The sequence below is a fragment of the Coloeus monedula genome, assembly GCF_965178545.1.
Source record: "Coloeus monedula genome assembly, chromosome: 16".
Lineage (NCBI taxonomy): Eukaryota > Metazoa > Chordata > Aves > Passeriformes > Corvidae > Coloeus > Coloeus monedula.
The window spans coordinates 2,985,577-2,997,719 of record NC_138796.1 but is presented as its reverse complement, the minus strand read 5'-3'; the positions used below and the strand labels follow the sequence as shown (position 1 = coordinate 2,997,719).

Here is a 12,143-nt window from a genome sequence, read left to right as displayed (position 1 = left end):
TCTACTCTCAAAAATTCTTCTCTTACAGTTGCAAAATGAATTATTTACATAATTAAATCCAAGAGAAAACAACAGGGTGTTGATATTTGATACTTGATTTTGATGTTTGATTTCAAAAGGAAACAGCAGTCCAGTTTTGTTATGGTAAAATGTGTGTGAAAGTTGCAGAGGACACAACCATTCATTTTTCACCATGTAATACATGCTATTTTGTTTCATGCAATAGTTAAACTTCATATTCCACATAACCAGAATTGTGCCAAGTGCTTCCCAAAAATATTTCAGGAGGTCTGAAAAAAAAAAGTGGTTTCAATCTCTTACAAGCTCTTCCTGACAAGCACCAGGTACTTCAAAGAAATAGAAACACACACTCTGCAACTTTGAACAAAAAAATACCATGATGCAAAAACTATCAGTACTATACACTGAAATATTTTACACTTGCAGCTACTAAAATTCTGAAACCTGCTACTGGAGAACAACTGGAAATAAGAGCTCTTTGGTTGTTACCTGGAGCAGGGGGGTGTGGACGTGGGACACGACGTGGGGCAGCCGCCGCCACTCGCGGATGGCCAGGCTGCTCGCCATCTCCACCAGGCGCTCGATGAAGTTCAGCTGCTGCTCCTCGGGGTGGCAGATGGCCAGGTACCCCCTGTACATGTTCACCTTCCAGGCCATCTCCTTTGGACAACTCAACTCCACCTGGTCATGGAATAGGAAAAACGTCCAGTGAAGATCGTTCCTATGCAAACAGTTCATTTTTTTAAAGCGTTCTTAAACAAACAGCTTTAATGCTTTAAAGAGAATCTCATCTTCTAAATAGATCAGATTGAAGTATTAACATTTATGTCACTAGAGGAGCTTCAGCTCTCCTGAAGTTACTGGCAAGGGCAGGCTAGCACATAAACTGCCAGATCAGCACAAGAGTAGAAGTGCCCAAGCTGCTGCTGGGGTATTTTTACACTGACAAGTGCAATGCAGCTCAAAGAGCTGAGCCAGCCCGAAGCAGCCCTGCCACAGGAGCAGGAAGCTCACAGCAAACAACTCACCCTGTACAAAGCCAAAAGATGCTTCTCAGCAGATAACAGACAGTGTCTGAAATGCTTCAGGGGCTCCAGAACATGTAATGGCAACTTCTCACCCAAAAGGATCCTGTCCCTACCTGTCCCACGTTATGCAGCATTATACTTCCTGTCTACTCTAGGGCACTGCTAAGTCTATGAAAATGAACTGCTAATATTTTTGCAAGTAATCAATAACCAACCTTCTCATTTATGATAAGGTCATTTCTGAGCACAGGTGCAAAGTCAGGTCGTAGTGTTAAAATCATTTATAAAATAATTTTAAACCATTTCCTCAGAATTCTGGAACAGTAGAAATATGGCAACTAAACCCAGCAAAGCACTTGAATTGTGCAGCACCTGAATTCTGAGAGCAGTTTAGAGCAAACTTGCACTGAGCCAGTGCTCAGCAGCTGACACTGCACACCTTTAATCTACAACTTTTTCACTTTTTTTTCCTCCACTTTACATCGAGCCCTTTATGGTTTGATGTGCAACACAGAAATCCCTCTGCATTATCCTTGTTGATCAACTGTATGGTGACCATTACAACTGTTATTCCTGTTATCCTCAACTGACTTTTACACCTGAGCCAGCAAAGAGAACGTGCCAGGTAGCATCCTTACACTTACACAGTGAAAATAATCTCCTTCTTTATTATGTTATCTACTGGATCATTAAACACAATGGCAGTGTGAGCAAATGGAAATGAGTCTTGGGTCCTATCAAAGGCTACTTGCTGTTTTAATAGTTCAACTTTAATGGGCAGCAGATTATTAAAAATCTTTCACGAAGATTTATGAAAACTGATAGATATTTGCTATCCTTTCTGGCCTCTCTTGTGAATCAACCAAAAAACAGCCACATTCAAGAATATCAATAAAATTGGAGTAGTGAGTACAGCAGCATAGAATCAATTATTCTTTCAGATCCTAATATTTATGCAAACATGTCCTGACACTCTTACAAGAACCTGAGTAGAGTCACAAAGGCTCCATTTATGGCTTCAGCAGCATCTTCTCCTTAGTCATTTAGTAAATGTCTCATTACTGAAACTACCTCATTTAATACATTTAATATCAGCACTTACTCAGGGTTGTCACTTCCACTCAGCTTGCAATTGTACAAAACCAGAACCTGTCAGACATGATCTATTTCACTCTGCTCAAGCCCAAGGCTTATAATATACTGTACAATATAGTTCTTATTTTAGGCTTTAGAAGTTTCTCAAATAATTGTATTTCTATACTTAGCCTCTGAAGTTGCATACTTAAATAGGACACAAAATACTAAGCCTTATAGGAACAAAAGAAATTAATTGAAATGTAAATAGCACACGTAAGAGTTTTTGTTGCATATGCAGTCTGCTACTCAGAGATTTGGCTTCACATTGTATTTTAAATATGCACTTCACCCCTTTATTGCAAATTCTGGCATCTTTAGCAGAGTAATTCCAGTAATGTCACACTGTATACAACAGTGCAAGGAAAATCTGCAAGCTCCTTTCCACCTGTGATTTAATGCAGTATTCTCACCTTTTAGATATCAGTTTGACATCTGGTTAATGTTTCTATATTAACTCATCACAGATGAACAACTCTACCTACCATGAAAAGAGGATATATTTCTTTAAAATTAAAAAAAAAAAAAAAACCAAAAAAAAAACACCACAGAAAAAATAAAACAAAGAAAAACCAAACCAAAACACAAAAAAACCCCCATGTTTTCCATCTTCTATAGATTAGAGACACCATATACAAGGCTAAAAAAAAATAAATTCCAGACAATCTACTGGCAACTCCAACAGAAGTCTGCCATTTGCCCCAAGAAGTCCATAGAGCCTGGAAGTTTATAGCAGCCTCAAGAACAATAACCACCAGCTTATTCTCATAGGATGGTTCTTAAAACAGTAAGGATGAAGACACCCAAGACAGGATGAGGAGAAACTAAACATGAGCACAAAAAGCCCTCACTCACCTGCACCAGAGCCTCCTTCATAGCAATCCAGTTTGAGACCCTCCATGCACACTTCAACACCAGGTAAGGATTTATGTGACCTTTAGACTGGCCATATTCTGTCAAAGGCTCCCACTGGTTCAACTCTTTTGAGCAACTAAGAAAATCAAAAGCAGTGTCAATTTGGTTAGGAAAAAAAAAAGCCAAAATAAATAAAATTCAATAAAAGTGACAATAAATGTTGTGTATCAGAATATTATCTGCATATTTGTTTGTCTGCAAGCAGCTTTGCAGGCACTGAAGAAGTTTTATCCAGATGGGTAGACTATTTTTTTTTTTAATTTATTTATTACCAGTTATAATACAGAAATCTGTGAACAGGGAAGAGCTGCATTTTGTGTCTCCCAGAACAACCATTTTAAATAGGAAAAACAAATTTTAGCTCTAGTCTTTTTCTACCAATAGCAAATTACATTTTTACAGCAATTCAGGCATATCACTGCTGAGGTTCTGTTAAGGGAATACAAAATAGCTGGTTTTATTCCCTTAAGTTTTCCCTGTATGTGAGCTGAGTCCTGAGATAAGTTTATTCTCATAACTAATGCTTTAAACCAACAGCAGGATATTTTGCTTCCATTTGCAGGGTGAAATACTTGTTCTACATCAGCTGTCAAGTCTCACCGAATCCAGTGGTCTTCCCAGAGCTGATACTCAGGAAAGATGGAAGGGGAGGCATTGCTCCGTTCGTGCTCTTTTTTAGCCTTCTCCATTGCTTTTTCATAAGTTTCTTGTGCCTAAAGAAAATTCAATATTCCATGTTTCCATCTGCTATATACACAATAACTCAATACTCTTTTCTTTTTAAAAACAAGTGATAAGAAAACCTTCACAATTTAAAAAAAAAAAAAAAAAAAAAGGCAAGCCCTGAATATTAAAAAACTCATTCCTGAATATAGCCATTATTTGGCAGCCTGACAAATGTCATGAAAATCTGATGGGTGTGCACAAAAATTTCACCTTACCTCAGTATTACAAGGCCTCAAACTACTGCTGTAGACAGTAGGGAAGCCATGGCACTTTCCATTTTAGAAGACTGAAGCTAATATTCAGAGTTTTTTCTTGCTGACCAAAATATTCATGCTGACAGTAGAACTACTCAGATCATTTCTAAAATCAAGACTGTACCTGTTCAAAAAAGCCATGCTGTTCATAAGCAATGGCTGTTGCTGTCTCTGGGAATTTGCAGCGTTTCTGCCACAGCCCAGCCCACATATCCTCTTCTTGTAACAAGGAGTAGAGCTCAGCAAGGGAATCCAGGATTTCCTACAATGTTAAGAACACATATTTCTCCACAGTCAAGCTGTCCATATAAAGCATAGTAGGTAGGAAACCCCATGTTCTACACTGAGGCAAGCTGACAGAGACATGGAAATAGAGAAGTGCTTATAATTAAAACTCTCTTTAAAATTCTACAAGGCAAGCAATTAGTAACAACCAAGTACTGAGAACAACAACAATCCATGACAAAAAAAATCCTAAGGCGTGTAACACTGACTCTTGCCTGTCTTCCCTAACACACCGGACTGAATCACAGAAAACAAAATTTTTTCAACAAGGCAATTATACAACAGGACAAGAGGAAACAGCTTCAAGTTGCACCAGGGGAGGTTTAGATTTGATATTATGAAAAAAGTCTTCACTGAAAAGCTTGTAAAGCACTGGAACAGGCTACCCAGGGCAATGCTAGCACCACTGCCATTGGAGGTATTTAAAATACACATGAATGTGACACTTGAAGTCATGGTTTAGTGCAGGACTTGTCAGTATTAGATTTCTCTCTTAGTATTTCATAAGGTATTTCAATAAATATAACAGTACCTGTTGAGGAGGAGTTATGCTTTCCTGCTCATAGAATTCTGTTGTCTGTTTAGGCTTAATCTGAAGACTCAGTCCTTTTTCAAAGGCTTGATGTTCCAGCATCAGTGTAGAACGAAACCAGAGGTTGTGAGTTTTACCCAAGTATTTCAGGACACAAGGTCTGATGGGAATGGGAGGAACACACTGTGACATTGCTTCCACAAAGCAGTTCAGGGCACTTGGCTGGCAATCTCGCTGCACCTGATGGCTACCACTGCACAAGAAAGGGCTTATTTCACCTGCTAGAGCCTAGAAGAAAAAACATAATAGTTATCTGTCTATTCAGATTCTTCAATTAGAGAAATCAGATTTAAGATCTCTTTAGTACAGTGAACAACCATTCAATAAGTACATTTCTGTCTGTAAAATGAAAGGCCCTATTTCTTTCAAAAGAGGAATCGATACAGGTATACAGCATTCACCAGCCTAAGAATGGCAAATATCTCAAAGCAAGAGAACAAAGTCACCACACAAATACATTTTCCTGGAACAGCAGTCATTTACAAAGAGGAATCTGTGAGTGGGAGAGAGAGAGGTTCTCACATGTTGCTGTCTGTCAGACAAGATTTTCCAAAGTCGTGAAAAAAGCTGTATCCAAGTCTTCTCTGCCAAAGGTGTGGAAATATGACATAACTGAACAAAGGCACTCAGCAACGCTCCCGTCTGGAAACAAAGAGATGCATGGAAATAGGAAAATACAATTAATTCTGTGGCAAAAAGTTCAGTTATACAGTTGTTTAAGTAGTAATGCAAATGCCTTCTCAACAAAAATGTTTTCTTTAACAATATAGACTAGCAACAAGAAGTTAATCCTATTTTCATGTTGATCAAGACTCTGATTCACCACTGTAACCACCAAAAACAAAAGAAGGAAAAAGCAAAGACATTGATTATCTTGGTAATAGGAATGATCAGGTTAATTGGAGAGACCTGGTACTACTGTGAGAGTTGTTCAAACATAGCTCTCAGCTAAAATTATTTTCTTAGAAATTATTTAATCGTAAGATGCTGATACACATTTTTGACCCTATACCCTGTGCTTTTCATCACTAGTTTCTGAACTGAATTGTTAAAATACACTTACAGGTGAAGGGGGATGATATTTAATTTTGTAGAAAAGGGACACAGTAATAACTAATGATGAAGTGAAGGCTTAAGAATTTTTTACCATAGGCAAAAACCTATTTTTTACCATAAGAAATTACGGATTGTAAGAGATGTCTACATAACAAAATTCAGCTAAAAAAATCTGAAGTGTGAGATAGAAGAAGAAACAAAAAAAACCACCTCAGATCAGTATGAAGGTTTTAGGATTAAGGTGCTTTGTCACCAACAGCCTGCACCCACCTTCACTTCCCGAAGGGAGTCGAGGAATTTGTCGTGCCGGTTGGTCAGCATGTGCAGCTGGTTGCCAATGTCCTTCTCTGAAAGTTCCTTGGTTTTGGGAGTGCTGGTCTGATCTCCTGGAGCCAACTCAATGTCTATTTCAACATCCTACACAGAAGTAAACAGCTTAGTAAGTATATATAAAGTTTTTATATAAGTATATATACACATAGGTATCTTCTATGTACTTTTGCTTTTTTTCCACAATATGAAACACCCTCCTGATCAATTTATTTCAGGTCTCCCTGTTTCTGCTACTTCTTCACGTTCAGACATATAATTGCTTAGAGTGCTGAAGTAAAGGCTAAATGAATGAATGAGACTTCTGAGAGACCCATGCATGCTTAAAACACAAGCAACACAATCTGCACACATCATCTTCATTACACCTTCTCCAAAGTTATTCAATGAGAAACTAAGAAGAGCTGAATTCCACCAAAGAGATTGCTTTTTCCACAGCATTTTCTGTCAGTTACCTCCTCTTTGGATTCGCTGTTCTCCCTCTCCCGAGGCTCTTGCTTGACGTGTGTCACCATGGCAAAGGCCGCCCTGTCGTGACTGTCAGCAAGGTTGATGACGTTGGTGATGGAGGGCAGCATGGCCCCCTGGCAGCTGGTGCCAATCGTGGTGTTCCTCTCACACACTGCCAACAGCAGCTACCACATGGAGAAGTAACAAGAGCTTTTGAACATACATTTTACTGCAGTACTTCAAAGAAATCGTCACTATGGTTTAATACTTACAAACAAGGTAAAAGTTGCAATAGTAAGTTTAAGGCCTATTTATCACCTTTATTAATAGAATCTCCTACACCTAAAGTCTGTATTTTGTACTTTTCAACACATGTGTTAAGTGCCCTGAATCTGCTAATAAATACAGACTGTTACCCTAAAAACGATGTTCACAGTCACCTTAAATTCATGCTTTAATATGCAAATTGTTAAAATAAAAGGTTTTGTCCCATTTTATTTTAAATAAACCAAGCAAAGATGCAATTTCATTTCAATGCGATCCTACCTAACAGCTGTCATACTGCTAGAGGAGACATTCCAGCTTAACAGTTTTCCTCAAATCTTCTCCTATAAAAATTCTTGGGGTTTTTTAATATTCATTATCAGTTGTAAGAGACTGTTTTCCTTAAAAAGTATTAACCTGGTCATTAAGCTTTTGGCAGAGAAAACAGATTTTAAACATTTATATTAAAGCCACTTTCCAAGCATCAGCATTTCACTGTTTAGACACTGTGTATATTTTTAAGCACCACAGGAGCTGAGGCAGTGGACTTGGTATTTTCAGCTTTGATAAGGACAATACACACATCACTAATGCTTTTACAGCCAGCCAAAAAAAAAAAAGAGGAATAAAACACATTTCTGATACAAGTAGTTTCCCTACCTCAATGCACTGCTTTATCCAGAAGTGATTCCCCATGGCTTCCCAGTTTTGGGAACAGGTCACATAAAGCAAGCGCTCATAAACGCGACGTTTCATGGAATTGTCAAAGACCTCAAAGAATTTGGCTCGGATGAGTGGCTGGGCACAGCGCAAACCAGAGAGAAATGCTGGCTCCAGTTTAGCTGTAAGTTCACTTCCAGAAAGATTCTCGTCCCTAAAATTAATAAAGATGAAATAACAGAGCTATTAGAAAGAGAAGACTCCTAGGTTTTGTATGACATAAAACCCCAAAGAGGTGACATTCAGTAAAAGCCCACATGTGGCAAACAGCCAGGTGCAGTTCTTGAGAGAAACAGCAAAGAAAATATTGCTGCTTGATGTAAAACTGCCCCAGAACTATCAGAAATACTCTTCCAGGATAAAATCTTGTCATAGTTGTGAAACACTGAGCCACATCTGTATGGTGTTTGAAATGACAAATGTTATTGACTGATAAAAGCTTCTGAGCACCAGTGCACATGAAGGCTTTGCACAGTGAAGCAGCAGAGTAGAGCAGCAAACTGACTGCAAAATAATGTGAAGCAGCAGCACACCATTAAATACCTGGCATTCTAATTATTTCGTTGTGATTCAAAATCTTCAAGTCTACCTAGCAAAGTAACTCTCCTGAAAGTCTAATTTACAATAAAGTTTCAAGAAAAAAAAAATCTTTCTATCCTGTGGATGTGAAAAGACAATGTGAATTCAGCTGTGACCACAGTGTTAGGAATGCAGTCAGCTACAAGGATGCCTTGGTATCTTGGGAAAGGAAGAAGTTGGGGTGCTGGAGATATTTTGTCAGTGCCAAAAGTAAAAATCCTGTCTAAGGAACTTCTTTTTTCAAGTTGCCTTCCATAAATATGTACTGTGGTCTCAGTGAAGTGAATTGATTTTGCATTTTAGCAAAGAAAAATATATAAAAATATCCCTTAATTCAGACCTAAAAAGATTGATGACATGTTACGAAGTTCATATATGGTACAAATTATGAACCAATAAGCTGCAGTAAATGATTAATTGCTATAATTACCTATAGACATAGTTAACAAGGTCTAAGAACTGAGCATTTAATTCAAGGTCTTCTGGAAAACGCTTTTCAATGTAAGTCATCATTTTCACCAGTAGAATGGACTTCTCCCGGAGAGTAGGTGTCTGTGGTAAAAGAAGACATGATTAATTTTGTCAATTCTTCTTAAAACATGCAGAGAACTAGCACATTCAGACTACAACTCAGCCATCCTTTACATGACACTCTCACTTCTAAAGTACTGAAAAATAGCTTGGGAGGTCACAGTTCTTAAAAAAAAAAAATAACTCAAGCATTTATCCTTCTAATATATGCTGGAGAATTTTAAAATTGTGCCTAAAAATAGGCTTAAACTGTTCAGTGATTACAAAATTCTTGTGTATGTTATAAAAAGTGTAGGTCCTTTTGTACAGCACGAGACGAAGTGCTCAGCTCTTAATAGAAATATGGCAGATTGACGGGGCCACAAAATGCTACAGTGTAACACAATTTATATCAGCATTAGTCCTCTTTCTCCTGAAGAATCTTTCTACCTAGGTTAATGTGAAGCATATTTTAAAACTTTACTTTAAAGGAAGTTCTTCACAAAACAGCATTTGAGATCAAACACCAAACATAAGCCTATAAAATGCCAAGCATCTATAGCTGCAGCTATTTTCACAGGGGATGAAGACAGTCTAAACTTCACCAAGGGTATCTAAACATCTATAACACATCATTACAAACTTCATTGTCAAAACTGATGAATAATAGTGGCTCATAGCTATTTAGTATTTGAGAGCAATGATGACTTTACTCAATTTACCTGATTAGCTGCCATCGGGGAATTGTTTTTCACCCACTCCTCCACTATTTTTACCACAGCGCGAAGAATTTTGGCATCAGTGGATTTTTCAATGAGCGATGTTAGAATAGCTTGTATGAAATTTTTCCTCATTTCCATGCTCATCACAGCCAGGCGAGTTTTCACAAGATCCAGACTTAACATTACCAGTTCACTTGTACCTGCTATGGATGCAAAAAAAGGATTAGAGTTGTGTATACACCTCTGAAACACCTAGGAAAAAAATCTTCCAAGATGCTGTAATTTTTAAAATAACAACAACATCACCTATTGCCTGGAAATACATCCCCAGAAATAAAGAGTTCGTAGTTACTACTTTACATTCCTAAAGAACTAAGACAAAATCCAAGGCCAGGTTGGATGGGGCTTTAGCAACTGTCTAGTGGAAGGTGTCCCTGCCCGTGGCAGGGGGTTGGAATCAGATCTTTAAGGTTCCTTCTAACCCAAACCATTCTATGATTCTGTGACTCCTTTCAAAACCCAATCCATTCAAAATCCTAAAGGCAAGTCTGTTTTTCCTTTCTGCAAATCTTTAGTAAAAGGTATTACAGACCCCTAATACTGAAAAACTACAATTAACTGTGTAAAAGAAATTGTCTGTGATGTAGCTAATTCTCTAATTCTGTTCAGCTAATTTCCTGACTTGCTTATCTGTCAAGTTTAATAATTTTCCAATTGTTTCTCAGTGTTAATAAAATTTACAAGGATTCTCATTTACCTAATTAAAGTATGGGCTGGGAATCTAACAGCAGCAATTCTTTCAAAGTGTTTTCTTCAGTAGCTTATTCATTAGTAAATTACAAGGCCCTTTACTAGCACTGAATTTTCTTCTACGAGAACATCTGATTTTTTCAATGACTCATGACCTAATTCATTTGACAACAGACAGAATTATACAAACTCAAAAAGATGCTATTTTAAGATAAAAACTAAAGCATCAGGTCCAACAAGTTAATTCACAGTTGTTCTATCATTATAAAATAGGAAGGAGCAAAAAAAAGTGAAAGCACAGAGCAATCAAAAAAATTCAGCCTGTCTCCCATCAACACTATAAAGCCTTGAAGAATGTCACTTATTTCTGTCTATGCTGCAGCTCAACAGCTACTTCACTAACCATCCACTGAGAAAGTTGGGCTAATACTGAAATTCATATACTAAGCAGGTAATTGGAACTCCTAAGTGCATTTTTAGCTCTCACTACTTCAGTAATTCCACTCACTAAGGCTCAAGTGTTTTTCAACAAGTCACAATGCACACAAACTCTGCAAAGACACCTGAATCCCTTTAGGATGAAGATATTTTAATGCTTTATAACACTTCCAATCATTAACAGACTGTACAATGTAATACCTGTGTTTGCTTCTGCTGTTCCTGCTGTGGCCTGTGGGTTCAGGTGCTCCCTGACCATCTTCTGCAGGGATCTCATGAAAACTGAGATCAGCCTGTCAATGTAGCTGGGGTTGTTGCTACACGCAGATTTCAGAATCATCAGAGTCCCTAGAGATAAAAACAAGACTTCAGGAAGTAAAACTTCCCTTGGGCATGACCTGAGTAAGGTATGGATGCCATGAAAGAAGGATGGGACTACCCAAGTTACAAACATTAGAAATCTGGAGAGATTTGCAGAAAAATTTCAGTCTCAACTTTCGTCCTTAGACTAAGTCTAAAAGGTTACTTTTGCACTATTCAAAATATTTCAGAGCTTTGTATATAAAAGTGTGTGATGAAGAGCAAGGGGAAAAAGGGAGGACAGGAAGGGAGGAATTGAGAGCAAATATTTCCCCAAGACTGTGAAAAAAATGTAACTACTCCTGATGTTGCACATCTCTTTTAGTAGCAAAAAGTAAACAAACTCTTAGATGACTAGGCCTGGGTTTAGTAATTAAAAATAAAATAAATTTTAAAATTACAATTTTGCTTTTCTAATCTAGAAAATTTATAAAGTTTCATAAATCAGTTTCTTTAGATTGAAGAAGTTAACTAAGTTGACTACTTCACTCTTTAAAAGAAAAAGCACACACATCCTGTAAAATTATACCCACTGAAAAAATACCTCCTGCAACTTTCTAATTCAACATATCTACAGAGCACATCACAGAGCTCTGATCATTGAATGGCTCCTGCCAAAGTTTTGATTTCTTTTTATGCTCAAATGGGCACAAAATTTGGCCCACAAAGTCCAGCCTTTGAGCCACAGAATTACTACAAAATGCACCTCCTGACAACTTGATTGTGTTGCTGCTTTTAAGGGAGCTCTGGACAAAATGTAAGAAACATCTTTCATGGTTAGTTTGATGTAAAGCACGTCCTGACATCTGACAAATAGGCAATTCCCAAGGTGAAATTACAACCATCTACACAGCTCACAGAACAGAATAGTGAAGGACATTTGCCATTTAAATCAGCAGGTTTTCCAATATTGTACAATTTCAGGTCTGTATTACCAACACAACCACTTCTGGGCCAAACTCTATTATTCCAATACATCTTTGTCATTCTTTTGTGTAGCTGAGTTCTC

General features: G+C 37.7%; 1 protein-coding gene across 3 annotated transcripts in view; it reads right to left on the bottom strand.

Moving 5' to 3' along the window:
• The window catches only part of TRRAP (transformation/transcription domain associated protein), a 77,770-nt gene that overhangs the window by 26,409 nt on the left and 39,218 nt on the right, over positions 1 to 12,143 (bottom strand). For all 3 annotated transcript variants that reach the window (XM_082292524.1, XM_082292526.1, XM_082292525.1), the window contains 12 exons: positions 10,976 to 11,122; positions 9,587 to 9,789; positions 8,785 to 8,906; positions 7,716 to 7,929; positions 6,797 to 6,976; positions 6,282 to 6,428; positions 5,478 to 5,597; positions 4,896 to 5,183; positions 4,203 to 4,340; positions 3,699 to 3,811; positions 3,039 to 3,174; positions 511 to 702 (listed from right to left, as the gene is read on the bottom strand). In XM_082292524.1, the coding sequence (XP_082148650.1) occupies positions 511 to 702; positions 3,039 to 3,174; positions 3,699 to 3,811; positions 4,203 to 4,340; positions 4,896 to 5,183; positions 5,478 to 5,597; positions 6,282 to 6,428; positions 6,797 to 6,976; positions 7,716 to 7,929; positions 8,785 to 8,906; positions 9,587 to 9,789; positions 10,976 to 11,122 (2,000 nt within the window). The remainder of the gene's footprint in view (positions 1 to 510; positions 703 to 3,038; positions 3,175 to 3,698; positions 3,812 to 4,202; positions 4,341 to 4,895; positions 5,184 to 5,477; positions 5,598 to 6,281; positions 6,429 to 6,796; positions 6,977 to 7,715; positions 7,930 to 8,784; positions 8,907 to 9,586; positions 9,790 to 10,975; positions 11,123 to 12,143) is intronic.